General features: G+C 37.9%; 1 protein-coding gene across 2 annotated transcripts in view; it reads right to left on the minus strand.

Moving 5' to 3' along the window:
• The window catches only part of cdhr1 (cadherin related family member 1), an 80,198-nt gene that overhangs the window by 31,788 nt on the left and 33,299 nt on the right, over positions 1-15,111 (minus strand). For both annotated transcript variants that reach the window (XM_008114451.3, XM_062975817.1), the window contains exons 7-10: positions 14,092-14,208; positions 11,035-11,178; positions 7,433-7,511; positions 681-781 (exon numbers count right to left, since the gene is read on the minus strand). In XM_008114451.3, the coding sequence (XP_008112658.3) occupies positions 681-781; positions 7,433-7,511; positions 11,035-11,178; positions 14,092-14,208 (441 nt within the window). The remainder of the gene's footprint in view (positions 1-680; positions 782-7,432; positions 7,512-11,034; positions 11,179-14,091; positions 14,209-15,111) is intronic.

Consider the following 15,111-nt stretch of genomic DNA (forward strand, 5'->3'; position numbering starts at 1 on the left):
ACCAAATCTTACCGGCACAAAAACAGACACACACCCCCTCCTGATTTCGGGCATTTCATGGTAATGTAATTGGGGGGGGGGGGGAGCTGAAAACAGGACAAAAAAGATACAGTTTTTTGCTGAGTCGCGTACTCCTAGTTTAAACATCTCCATTCATCTAACTGTTCATTTTGTTAAGTTTACACTTAACTAAGTTGACCTCTTACCATATATTTTCCATCCTAACTTATTATGCTCATAGTTCCAGGGGCATTATATTGCAAAGACTGTCAAATGTACTTGAGTGTATCTACTCCTAGATCAGATTTGGGTTTGGTCTATGGGTCTGAGTCCTTTAAGTGTGCCCTTTGTATGCCCATAGACTCTATTTCCCTATATAATAAATTCACCGGTTCCTGTAACTGGCAGAAAATATGAAGACTTTAGATAGGTCTGGTATACAATAACATTAGATCTATACCCTTTTTCTTTAGCTGGTCAATAGATCAGTACAGTCTGCTTGTTTTACTTCAGATATTATCTCAGGGTGTATCTAAGATGGAGGACCTTGACTTAGCTGCTTAAAGTCCAAAGATGAGACTCTGAGACCTGTTGACATCTGAACCAAAATTCTGCAGAATATAATTCCTTCACAAGAGATCAAAGCATGATTTTTAATAACAAAATAAGAAAAAAAATACCTCAATTTTCAGTTCATATACTTCTTTCTTCAGCTGATTTGGGGGTTTAATAACAGAAATGGCACCAGTTGTATTATTTATCTCAAATGAACTTTCACTTCCTGTCACAATACAAAGACACATATGATTATGCACATTAAGTTTTCCACCACTTCTCAAAAATAAGAAAATTCTCAATTTACTTATCATCATGAACAATTACTTATATTAAAAAGTAGTCGCCCTCCATGGGGATATATACAGAACAGCAAAAAGAATGCATGTAAATATTTATAGATTTTATTCTCATGGGCATATAACACACAATTGAACCATTTTCTCCTCCCTGTGAGAAACGTGTCAAAAGTTTACATAATGTTTGAGAATTTTTGAAGAAACCTACACTCCCATTTTGTGCACAAAAATTGGCAGAAAATCATGTTTCTGTGCATGTTGCCTTCTCTGCATAAAATAACATTTCTGTTTAGAAAAGTCTGCTTTCTATGCAAAACCCACTTCTGTTCTTCATGCAGAATACGACCTGAACTATGAGCATTCTCATTAGCCCAGGGCTCTCTTCATGAGAGATTTGAATGTTTATTAATATTCTTTTTGCATTTGATGTACCCAAAATAGGTTTAATTTAAAAGCAAGATAAAACTGCGGCTGCTGCTGCTGTATTATATTTCTATCCTACTTTTTCTCTCTTAAAAGTGGTGAACAACCACTTACAGGCTTACAGATTATCTACAAATTATGCAAAAAAGAATAAACTCTCGAGAGATGTAATTGTTCATTTCACCAAGAAAAGAATCCGTGATGAAATTCTGAGACAGAACAGTACAAAGCCAACTTTCTACAAAGAAAAAAAGATCGCCATCCTAAAAGAACTCCCAAGGACAACATTGTATAAAAGAAGAAAATACATGTTCTTAACAGAAGAACTTAAGAAACTACAAATCAGGTTCAGATGGGAGAAGTCTGAAGGAATCATGGTGACTTACAGATAACAAAGGCTTTGGCTAACAACGGAAGATAAGGCAAAAGATTTTTACAAGAAACTGAAGAAAGATATAGAGCACAACCTACCCGACCAGTCAGAAAATAAAGGAAAGGAAAAACCAAATAAACCCCAGTTCCATCCACCTGAAAGTGAGAAGACGGATATGGAACAAAACACTCCAAATCTCGATAAGGTGGATGAAGACGAAGATGAATTGGGATAAATATAAGGAACTGAAGAATTACAGCAAGAATAATGTATGGGGAGAAATGAAAATTTGAGGAAATACTAAGTATAGAACATTGATGAAATAAAATTTTGGAAATAATGGAGATGGACAGATTAATGTTTTTAATGAAAGAACACACAGAGTGACCTGAGATTCCAACAGACTGGAGATTGTTCAAAGACTAAGAAGGCATGTATCAGTGCCAGATAATTAAGCAACTGAGAAATTAAATTTAAGAAGGAAGGAACGCGAATCAGACTAAAGAAAAAGGAAAGGACAAAATAAAGAAAGATAAATATCAACAATACAACAAACTAGAAGAATACACAAAGATGAAGATTGGGAAGTCAAGAACCCCCCTCTCCCAACTATCCTACCCCTTGTCCCATTTTTACCCTTCTACCTTTTCCATTACCTACCATACCTGAAACATCTACCCACACTTACTGTACTCCCTTATAGATTTTTCCTACTATCCTATCATCTCTATTGTTCTCCCACTTTACTTGTAAAAGAAAAATACCCCTCCCCCCCCTCTTTTTTATTTTCCCTAATAAAAAATATATTTTAAAAAAGTGGTGAACAACTCTAAAAAATACAATATATTGTCTAGTCTGATCCACAATCATCTCAGGCCTTCATTTGCATGTGATTTCACTCAACTCACCTTTAAATGGTGGAGCATTGGATGACACCACCATGTAGGAAGGTAAGATGAATGTTGCTTGCTTCCTGTCTACCTTCCCTCCTTCTGTCTCCATAAATAAATCATCAATGCTGTCACTAAGTGTCTAAATATGCCCCCATGTATGTGGTCCTAGGTACTACATGCTCATCCAACAGTTCATTATAACAAGATTGCATGTTCTCCAGATGGCGTTTCCATATACTAGGAATGAAACATTCTTAAGCCTTGCTAGAAAACAGACTTGTAGCAAAGCAAGCTAAAGAAAACCTCAAAATCATTATTCTCTCTGCTCCGTTTTCTCTAATTTTATATCAATGCTCATTTTTTAAAACTGCCGAATAATGTCCCATTTTGCTAATATCGGCAATAAGCATGACTTCATTAGAGGGCATTAGACTCCACACTGAGTACATATTGACTTATGTGGAGGGCCATTACCAAGATGCATAGATCAAAAAAGTAAATCTTGACTACAATGGAAATGAGGTCAATAGCAGTTTCTAGTGCTCATACATCATGATATTTCTAATTGCTGTGTGGAAATTGGTAATTTAGAACAAGGTCAATTGTGGGTTTTCAATGCTGCAGACATTTAGAAGGATTAGCTTGATCTTAAAATATAACTATGAACAAAACACTTTTTAATAATTGCATAAGTCATCACATATGTCTATTATACATGCAGATGCATACTCGCCTTTGGCTGCACGTTTGCTTGTAAAAGATTACAATTCATGAATGAGGCAATGTTGTGCAAACCATGCAATTCCATGATAATAAAATTATGCTTTGTTTCTCTAGATATGGGATGTATGATATTGTTTTTACTGTTAGTGTTATTTATTTTAAACAATGCTGGAACATAGAAAGCTTATTCATGGAAAATAATCTAAATGAAAATGATACTGACTTTGGGAAGCTTCCGAGGTTTACAAAATTCAAACAAAAAAGTATTGGATAAGTTTAGATTCCTAAGTTTTTGGCATGGGCCAAAATGTCAGATTATTGTGCTGTAAATAAGAATTTAACAAATTTGATCTGACTTATGGGGACTAACAATGATTTTGCACAGTCCTGTTGTTTGCAGTAAAGTGTTTAGTATAAGAAGAAAGTGCAAAAGCTGGGTTGCAGTTAAACGTCAAGAAAACCAAGATCATGGCAACTACACCTATTGATAACTGGCAAATAGAGGGAGAAAATGTGGAGGCAGTGACAGACTTTATATTTCTAGGCATGAAGATCACTGCAGATTCAGACTGCAGCCAGGAAATCAGAAGACGTTTACTTCTTGGGAGGAGAGCAATGTCCAACCTTGACAAAATAGTGAAGAGCAGACACATCACACTAGCAACGAAGGTCCGCATAGTCAAAGCAATGGTATTCCCCATAGTAACCTATGGATGCGAGAGCTGGACCATAAGGAAGATAGACGCTTTTGAACTCTGGTGCTGGAGGAAAATCCTGAGAGTGCCTTGGAGCACAAGAAGATCCAACGAGTTCATCCTCCAGAAAATAATGCCCGGCTGCTCACTGGAGGGAAGGATATTAGAGGCAAAGCTGAAGTATTTTGGTCACATCATGAGGAGACAGGAAAGCTTAGAAAAGATCACGATGCTGGGGAAAATTGAAAGAAAAAGGAAGAGAGGCCAACCGAGGGCAAGATGGATGGACGGTATCCTTGAAGTGACTGGGTTGACCTTGAAGGAGCTGGGGGCGGTGACGGCCGACAGGGAGCTCTGGCGTGGACTGGTCCATGAGGTCACGAAGAGTCGGAGATGACTAAACGACTGAGCAGCAGCAGTTTAGTATAATGTTGTTTGCAGTAAAGTGTTTAGATTTTTTTGTTGTTGAATATTGTGCGACACAAATGGGGATAGGTTTGACTGGCCTGTGCTTCTGTAGCTATCACTTTCCTTGTGTATCATGTAGATCAGTAGTTCTCAAACTTTGCTCCTCCAGATGTTTTGGACTTCAGCTTCCACAGCTCCTAACATCCGGTAAGCTGGCTGGAATTTCTGGGAGCTGAAGTCCAAAACACCTAGAGGAGCAGAGCGTGAGAAACGCTGCTCTAGGCAATTGGCTCAATTGCCAAACTGATCGTACAGTTACGAAGTTCCTTTTAATGTTCAATCAAAATCTGCCCTGCACTTTAAACTATTAAAATTTGCAGTACTCTCTGGTTCGACAGAGAACATACCTGTTCCTTTCTCTCTGTGACAACCCTTCAGCTATTCTAAAAAGTGCAGTCATGTCATTTCCTCGATCTTCTCTTCACCAGCCTGAACATGTCCAGATCCTTCAACTTTTCCTCATATGTACTATTCTCCATACATCTTGTCATCTCTGTTGTCTTTTTTTGAACCCACTACAACTTATATTTGTTTTTTGTATGCTTTCAAGTTCTTTCCATTTTATGGTGACTTTAAGGTGAATATAACACACTAAGGTTCTTTTTACAAGATTTGTTCAGAGGGGATTATTCCATTGCCTTCCTCTTAAGCTGAAAGAAAATATCCAGTGGGATTCCAAGGTGGAGCAGGAATTCATTACCTGATCTCCAGGATACTAGTCCAACACTCAAACCAGTACACCACACTGTCTCCTTAACTTGTGCTTCTATTAATACAAACTGGAATTGCATTCATCATTTTGCCTCAGCATCACATTATTGGCTCATGTCCTCTATATGATCAGCAATATTCCCAAGGTCCTTTTCACAGTACTGATACACTCTCCCCCCCCCCCCCAATCTCCCATCCTATACATGTGCATTTGGTTTTGGTTAATCAAATTTTCCTTTTTAATGAGGAGGATAATGTTTGCTCTTCTCTAGTGCTGTCACCTCACCCTACTCCCTAAGATTTATTCAAGATTTCTAAAAAAAATGATGGCAAGTGGTTCTGCAAGCATGTCAATACCCTGAGATGCAGTACATCTGGCCCTATAGATTTGAACTCATTTAGGTTAACTAGATGGTTTGATTTGCCATCCTGATTCCTTGCCAAGATCTCCGCTAATTTAGTCCTCTTTTTTAGGTAGTTCTGCTGTTTTTCATATTTGAAGACATTATTAGGAGTAAGTTTAACTTCATATGATAGTGAAAAATCCATTTGTTGAAGTGAGTACAGATGAAAGGAGTTTAATCTCTCTCATAACATTACACACCCCTCCAAACTATACTATGCTACTATCAAACTGGATATGCCCTGGGAAAGGTTATAAAAAATAACCTGGAGAAATAAGGACTGTTCAACTTCCTTCGTCCCATGCCTTTTTATCTATATCATTCTCTCTTTGATATGTATATGACTGGAGCAGAACTAAGTTTAAACAAACAAGATACACTGATATTATTTGTTCTTTGAACTTCCAGGGAGAAGTCTCCTCATGCTTCTAAATCATTGTTTTTCTGGTTTAAACTACAACTGAAATTGCAGTTGAACTTGTAAATTCTAAGGCTGTGGCTATTTTCCAGTTGTAACACATCCTACCTATATACACAATTCTATCTATACCAGGCAGGTAGGATTTAACTGAGATAGCATGGTGCAGTGGTTTGAGTGTCAGACAATGACTCTGGAAAACAGAGCCCCACTTAACCCATTGAAAACCCATTGGGTGATCTTGGAAAAGTCACACACTATTGGGAGACACATTTTCACTGATTTTCTAGGTCAGTTTAGATATGGATCAGTTCCACTGCAGCTAAATGCTATGTTAATTTAAGTTGGGGAAAAGCCCCAGTTTGGTTCCCAATTTGTGACTGTTAAGACAGTTGGCCCAGTTCTCAATTGGAACTCGACACAACTGGCTTGATGGCCATCTTGTGTTTTCTGGTCTTGGGCGGCAGTCCCTTCTGTCCTTTCTCCCTGTGTTACTGTTTCCTGGTGCTTTGTCTGGTGCTGCCATGAAAAAGGGAGAAGGGAAGAGGGAGATGGGAGGGCTTTCCTCCTCTCTCCAGTTCCTGCTCCATTGGCATGCTAGCACTCTGCAGATTGGCAAGGAAAAGGTAGGTGTCATGTCACAGCTGGGGACTGCCACAGATGGGGGCAGGCGAACTCTAGGGTGGCTCCTAGCAGTACCAAACTGTCTCTTAGGTGGCTGAGGGAATCCCAGTGAGCAGAGTCGGCCCTAAATATTTTTCAAGTGTAGGCGAACAGAATTTTGGCACCCCCCCCCCCAAACCAATTACTGAAAAATAAAAGCGTTGGATAAGTGAAAATGTTCGATAATAAGGAGGGATTAAGGAAAAGCCTATTAAACATCAAATTACATTAAGATTTTACAAATTAAGTACTAAAACCATGTTTTACAACAAATCAACAGAAAAAGCAGTTCAATACCTTGCGGAGGCAGGCCGCAGGAGACAGGAGTTGCCTCGATGGCGCCCCCAACAAGATGGCGCCACAGGCAACTGCCTAGTTGGCCTGGTGGTTGAACCACTTCTGCCAGTGAGGACTCCCTACAGGCCTGATCTGGCATCGGGAATGCTGGGTCAGACCTGTATTTAGAGTTCTGTGTAAAAGGGCTCTTACCTTCAGAAAACCCAGGGATAGGTTCACCTTAGTGTCACCATAAGTTGAAAATGAAGGCATGCAACACCAAGAACATGTGTGCAAAATCCCCAAAGATTTTTTCTGGATGTGAATTTGTACTTTAAAAAAGTATTGAAATGTGAAAAAAACTTGTGACATTGACCTCTTTTGCAGTGTAAGTAGATAAGCCATATAGAAGATCAACACAATTTTAGATATTTTTCAAATAATTAATTAGCTCAAACTACAACTAGGCTTCCAATTATTTTGCACTGCAAATAGCTGTACTATTCTAGATTCTTCTACTAATCTACTTACCATTGATAATATGGTAATGGATGTCATTAGGTTTTCCTCGATCACCATCAATAGCAACCACTGTTATTACTTCAGAACCCTAAAGAGAAAAGGGGAAACGGTTTCATACAGAGAGCTCTGTGGTATAAAACGGTTGCAAAGTGCACATCAAGCCAACTGCTTGTAGCAACCTTCCTCCCTGAAGCCAGACTTTCCAAAATGGCACATAGAATCTGAGATCCTACATCACTTCAGTGTATCATAAATATCCACAAGTGGATTTCAATTATACAACTTCTATATTGAATACCAGTGCAAATGGCATATATGAGTCAATGTTCAATGCACATGGCTGACAACCCATTGTACATTGCAATACACAATATTCAAAGACAATGTATGGAGGCAATACACATTCATATGCTAATCTGTTTACTTTAATGCACTGATAACTTCACTTCACTTTATTTCTTAATTAGTCGCTCTCCACCAGAGTGCTCCGAGCGACTTACAATTTAAAATATCATTCCACAATATAAAAAAATATTCAACATAAAAACATTCAACCTAAAAACATTCAACAGTGACTATTTGGCAAATTAGATCTGATTTACTTAAATGCACAACCAAACAGCCAAGTCTTGAGCGCTTTTCCAAAAGGTCGCAACTCCAACATTGCTCTAACATATGGAGGCAATGAGTTCCACAGAATTGGAGCATATGCACAATAACCTCACATGCACAACTTTGCTTGCAACATTCTTAGTTGGATAGGATCTTTGCACATGGTCAAAAAAAAATCACTCCACATGCATAGCACAACGAATGTCCATGTATGTCACTAGTGGACATGGTCAATGGATTTATAAATCTGTAGTACTTATGACAGAACAAGTTGGTAAAAAAAACCCCAATTAAGCAAAATATAAATAGCTTACATTTTTGTTGGATGCATGGCTATATTGAAATTGAAATATTTACTTAATAAATAAATAAATAAATGGCAAAATAATTCAGAAATCAGTGGTGGAAATGCCTGGTGAAAGACGGCCACAAGAAACATTGCCTTGAAATAGTTTTCAGAGCCAGCAATACAGGTTTTTGTAAGAGTGTTTCTTTCATTTGAACAAAGCTATCAAAGAATGGAAAGAACTGAAAAGAATAAGTAACTGATTTAGCATATCTTCACTTGTTGAAATTGAGAAAAAGATGGGCAGGTTGATCTTGGTCTTGTTTAGAAGAGATAGTTCAACTCAGAAGGCACATGGGCAGTTACAGAGTAAAAAAATTAGAAAAAATAGATTTTGCCCTACCATTAGATGGAAAGACTTGGTATATGTTGGAGCGTGTGTGTTTTTGGGGTGGGGGGGGGGGGATGACAGTCCCTGTCACCTGCTACTCTTGAATTTTTCTTGTTGTTAATTGCCCCCAAATTGAATTTTTTCTCAAAACCATTGAAGAAAATGTGCAAAGTATTGAAAAGCACTGCAAGAAATGCATTTCACTGCCTAAAAATGTGATCTAAAAAGCAAAACAATTAAAATGTTAGATCTGAAAATGTACAATACCTCCCCCCTGCTTATAATGGACAACGCTGGATCTATAAATAATCCTAGACCTAGCAAATGCTTTTTACGAAGTGGAATTTCCTGATATAACTAAATAATGCATTTCCATCATTATAATACGATGATATTTTTTGTTACGGGTCTCAGTATAAAAGTAATTAATGCCTAATTGCCCTTGATTTCCTCACTGGATCCCATAAAAATACAACATGCTTAATAATTATAGGCATTTCCAGATCGTTAGTTAATAGCAGCCCAAGGTAAATTATTATGTTTCACAATTTTATGGCGTTTTTTTATTGCCCAGGATTACAAAGTGCATGAAAAACACCTCCAATGTTCTCAGAAATCATTTCCTCCTACCCTCTCACTCAGCAGGCTGCAACAATATCTGCAGTGAAATATGGCACTAGATTATTATGGGAGGAAAGCCTTCAATATAGGACAAAAGGTGGCAGAAGAAGTTCTGTAAACATGAGCTGCAGAGCCTGAGAGCTAAACGAGGCATTGGCCTCACCTCTGGATAGCTTTATATCTGTTTGTAGTCCAACAAGCTAAACCAGGATTAACTAAATCTTATACGCTGCTGGAGGCTGAACATGAATCTCTGCCAAGGTTAAAGCTTGCCGTTAGCTGTACTGTGCTGAGCAGTTGGATTATGACTTAAAGCAACAGGGCAGACCCAAAACACTGGGTGAAATCCAATGTCAGGCTTGTACATCAATGCCAGAAATACTGAAATTTTCCCCGTCCTTCTTGCAGCTCTTATTACCACTGAGAATCCAACTCAGAATGGTTACTCCAAATGAGTTTGTAGAAGTTCATTGGGGGCTGAACCAGGGAAAGGAGTTCACCCCTTCCATTTTCACAGGCAGAAATAGCTTCATCCTCATTGGATCCTGGCCAATTTGATACCTGAAGTGGAGCAGCAAATCTCTTTCTCCCATCAAAGAGCATTATATCTCAATCTAAACAAGTTATTTTTGGAACACAAGGCAGAAAAGTCCCACAAGAACCTCTCCCTATCCCTGGCAGGAAATATGCAGTAATAACAAAATAAATAACTATCAGCTTGTTGTCAATTCATGTTATACTTGAGTGACATAAATTCCTTGCAGAGGGACATAAGCTTCTTTAACAATTTTCCCATCAAACTGTTTATGCTGCTCTAGCCTATTCTCGTCTCCTGTATTACTCTGATGTCTTATCCTTCCTTCTTGTTGATCCCTTACAGAGCCTTCCTTCTTGTTGATCCCTTACAGAGCCTCATTTTTGTAGCTCACAATGTCCTTTACCAGTACCCAAGTCCTGCACCCATTCCTCATCACTCATGATACAGTTTGAAATATTAGATTTAAGCACTGGAAAGAAAATTGTCCTAAGTCCTATCATGGACAATAACCCCTTCTAGCTAAAGCATCTCAAGTCTAACTTGAAAAGCTACCTATTTCTAATAGACAAGTGACATTGTTCTCCAAGTTGTACTACCCTGTTTCCCCTAAAATAAGACATCCCCAGAAAATAAGACCTAGTAGAGGTTTTGCTGAATTGCTAAATATAAGGCCTCCCTCGAAAGTAAGACCTAGCAAAGTTTTTGTTTGGAAGCATGCCCACCGAACAGAACACCAGAGCATGCAGGATTGGTACCATAAAGTGTTGTACATGGAAATATTGGTAGTAATAAGAAATTCTTGATAAGATTCACAGTTTGTCTGGTTATGCTGGTTTATGATGACAACTACTGTATTGTATATAATAAATGTTCATTTTTTTGTTCAACAATAAATGTGAATTCTTTTTCATGGAAAAATAAGACATCCCCTGAAAATAAGACCTAGAGCATCTTTGGGAGCCAAAATTAATATAAGACACTGTCTTATTTTCGGGGAAACACGGTAGTGTCATTGCTTCAGAAAGAAACAGACAATCACCTTCTGCAAACTTCAGGAGCATTTTGCACACACAGACAGGTATGTGTGATCCTAGAAATAAGTTCAATATTGAAGAACTTCACATTATTTTGATTAGGATATGCATGATCCTGGCAATACTCACCGCCAGAGTGTCTTCATAGACATATCCATAATAGGGAGTGCCAATGAACATTGGAGGTGTATCCTGCACATCTTCCACATTGATAGTGACTGTGGTTGTGGCTGAAAACACCTTGTTGTGACCACGGAGCTTTCCTCCACCATCCTATGAGTGCAAAAGAAGAAGTTGAGGTCTTTCTTTCTCTTTTTTTCACTCACATTGCTGAGAAATTTCATTGGCTATCTGAAGGGCCAAAATACCATTGATTATGTAGGCTTAGTGTTCTGGGAAGTGGCAAGCAGCTTAACAATGTCTGAAGCAACACATGATATCCACCACTGTTCTAGGTGTTACTAAAGATGTGAAGTTAAGCCTTGGTTTTTAAGTTGTTCGAACTTCTTAACTTTTTCAGTGTTAAATATGCTTTTTGGAATATTAGAAACCCCAAATTTCTTCAAAACAGCATAGCTCAAAATGAATGATGATGGAAGTAATAGTTAAATAACATCTGGAAAGCTCAAGTTTTCTCAAGTTTTATAGGTCCTTGAATTATCTTTGTTGGGAGGTGTTGTGTTACCTTTTTCAAGTGTAGATCCATAAAACATTTGTAAATTTAAGATTCTATTGGTGAAAGGAGCAACTCCCTCAAAAAGTATGCTTTTCAATAGAAATACATTTTGCTGAAAGGCTTCAATTAAATTTACTAAGAATCCTTTAGTTGGATCCCCAAATTAATGCAGTCCTACTTTTGGCAATGTTTTTCTACCAAGGCAAAGTCACATAATAAGAATCTCCTTCAGGTTTTCTTGTGATGATCACTAAAGTAGAAACAAAGGGAAGAAAACAAAGACCAAAAGTAGGGACTGTAAAAGAACTGAGATGCACATAAACCCAGATAATTTTCCTGAATATCTCTTGATTATTTGTGCATAATTTATATAACTACAATTTATATAACCATAACTATATAACTACAAATAATTTGGACAAATAGAAATAATAGTATCAAGAGATTTTCAAATTGCAATGAGCTTTACTTCTAGAAGGAATGCCCGCCTCATGGTTGATCTATGCTAATGAGCAGATTATGGGATAAAGTTCTCTGTTCTTACAGTTACTATGTACTTTACAGTATGGCTTTGGTATTTCCAACACAACACTATTCACTCTGTGTGACTTATCAGTTGAGACACAGACTTTAGCCAACAGTAGGAATGCAGAAAGAAATTGCACAAACAGATCCTACAAATCGATTCTGACCAGAAATCTGCACAGATGGGCAAAAATGTTTTTGCAAGGTCCTCCATACAGTGTCAGACAGATTAATGTCTTAAGGCTGTAAACACATACCAGAAATAGCATATGAGATGGCCTGTTTGGGATTGTATCCTTTTAAGCAGACTTTCTGACACAAATGAACATTCTGTTACATAAATATTTCCTGAACTCAGAAAATTAAAAGGCCAGGGGAAAAAGTTCTAACTCCAAGTTTCTCACTTCCAACCCAATATTCTAGTGATTGTACAATGCTAATCAAGCTGTGAAAATGTTATGTTTTGTGCAAATGCATTGTAATTTTTTCAAGAAGTTACATTTTTGCGTGAAATCATTCTCCAAAACAACTTCACAAGTTTATTTTTTGAAGCCCTAAAATGGGAAGTCTCTGAATAATGTACAAAAAATGTAATTTTATCCAATAGGATAGGGATTCTTAACATTTTTTTTTCATTCTAGAATTTGAGAATGAAATCAACTGAGGTTTCAATGTCTAATGTAGACTCCAATTCTGTCTGTGGACAGCAGAGGCGGTTCAACCACCAGGCCAAATAGGCAGTTGCCTGTGGTGCCATCTTTTTGGGGGCGCCATCGAGGAAACTCTTGTCTCCTGCAGCCTGCCTCCGCAAGATATTGAACTGCTTTTTCTGTTGATTTGTTGTAAAACATGATGTTTTAGTGCTTAATTTGTAAAATCTTAATGTAATTTGATGTTTAATAGGCTTTTCCTTAATCCCTCCTTATTATCAAACATTTTCGCTTATCCAACGCTTTTATTTTTCAGTGATTGGTTTGGGGGGGGGGGGAGCACCAAACTTCTGTTCGCCTACACTTGAAAAATACCTAGGGCCGGCTCTGGTGGACAGCCCACAGCTCAGTGATAGAACCTGTCATCTGTATGGTGAAAATATCAGGTTTAAATACATGCTGGCTCCAGTTAAAAAGATCTGAGCTCATTAGCTTGGGGAAAGAGCTCTTCCTGTGATTTTGCTGAGTCATTGGTCAGTTTGGATATTCTGGAAATTAATTGACAATTTAATGTAAAGCAGTTCCCTATATTGACATAAGAAAAAACTGATACATCCATTATCACCATCTCTTTCAAAATGTATGCTAAATGTTTATGCATTCCGTTTTAAAAAATCACTAAGACCCTCATCACATGGGGAAATTGGAATGTCATAGGGCACTTCTGCCCCTGTTCGCCCATGAAGCTCCACATCGTCCATCAAATGACATATAGTAACTTTTGGTGGGGCTTCATGTGCAAACTGGCACAGCAGCATGGTGGGACACTGCCACTGCCAACACAGAGGCTGCCCCGTATTCAATAAGGAACAACTGCCATTTGGTTCAGCGGTAACACTTTCCCACGTGGGATGGGGAAACATCAGCTGGGAGCTGGGGCACCAGGATTGCTCTGCTGCTGCTCCACTTCCTCCATGATTCACCATACGTTGGCAAATCATGGCACTGGACCTCATCCATGTTGTGACAGACCTAGGTAAATTTTGTTGCATAAACTGTTTCACTAAGACCTTGGAGAAATATACAGAAGCCTATTCTGCCAAAGCCCTTTACTGAAAACTCCAGGAAAAAATCACAGCAAGACTTCTTGAGAAACAGTTTGATTGACTGGCAAAAGGACTATCAATTCAGGAATAATAAAAGATTAAATGTCACAGGTTATCCTGGGCCTGTTAGGTCTTGCACCATTTTTATCAGCAGCAAGAATGCACAATCTTGTTTTCACACAATTGTTTCTAAAGTTGGGAGATGTGTAGTCAGGAGAATATAGAATACCTTTGCCACCACAGTAACAAAATAAGTTCTTGATTTTTCGTAGTCAAGAGTGACCCCTGATTTGATACGAAGGACACCACTGTGACGATCTATAGTAAACTTATTTGTACGGATGTTCTAGGAGGCAAGAAAAAAACAGAGAAATCAAGTAAGAGATAAATTAGAGATTGTATTTTGCTTATTTTATATCAGCTGTAAAACACCAAATGTTATTTATTTTAGGAGGATAAGCTGCATGGCAAAGCAAAGATACAAATAAAATGAATTATATTCTCCCATACACTATTGTCTTTCTTTCAATCAATGGATTCTTAGCCATTATCACTCTAAGGTGAGCTGAATAATGCCCAATATAGTAGACACAGAACACTTTCACAATATATTAGAAAATGGATAAAAACATATTCATTCATTCATCAGATATTTGGAAACCTTGATGAGACACATTTCCATTTATTGCATTAGAAAGCCTGTTCCAAGCAGAACAAGAATATTTCTGTGCATTTGTGGAGAGCTTCATTTCAATGAGAAATCCTAATTAGAAACCCTTCCCTCTCTAACCAGATTAGTTTTCTAAGTAGTTCCAAGTAAGGTTTTTGTCATACTTTCACTCTTCCCTATTCATTTTAAATTTTATGGGGATTCAGATAATGTATCAAAATCAAAATAAAAATATCTTTATTATGGTCATAGACCAGCATAAGGAGACTGGAGTATAGTCTCATAAAAGCATTGTACAGATTATGTAGATCTTTGCTATTTATTAGGGTTGTGCAAAATATCATTTTGGTGTCCCAGATTCTGGCGATTTGGGGAATTCATCTGTAGAAGGCATGAAAGCGAGCCTGGAGGGGGGCAGCTGAAACTTTAGCTGAAACAGAGCAGAGCAGCTGGATTTTTTAATTTTTTTTTTTTTTTTTTTGCTAATAGGGGCTAATGGGGCTAAGCAGCACTCTATCTGAGGTGGAGGTGTTGTATGGGCAGGAAGGGCAGCTTTGCAAATCAGGCAGGAGTGGGCAG

The sequence above is a fragment of the Anolis carolinensis genome, chromosome 3 (genome assembly GCF_035594765.1).
Source record: "Anolis carolinensis isolate JA03-04 chromosome 3, rAnoCar3.1.pri, whole genome shotgun sequence".
Lineage (NCBI taxonomy): Eukaryota > Metazoa > Chordata > Lepidosauria > Squamata > Dactyloidae > Anolis > Anolis carolinensis.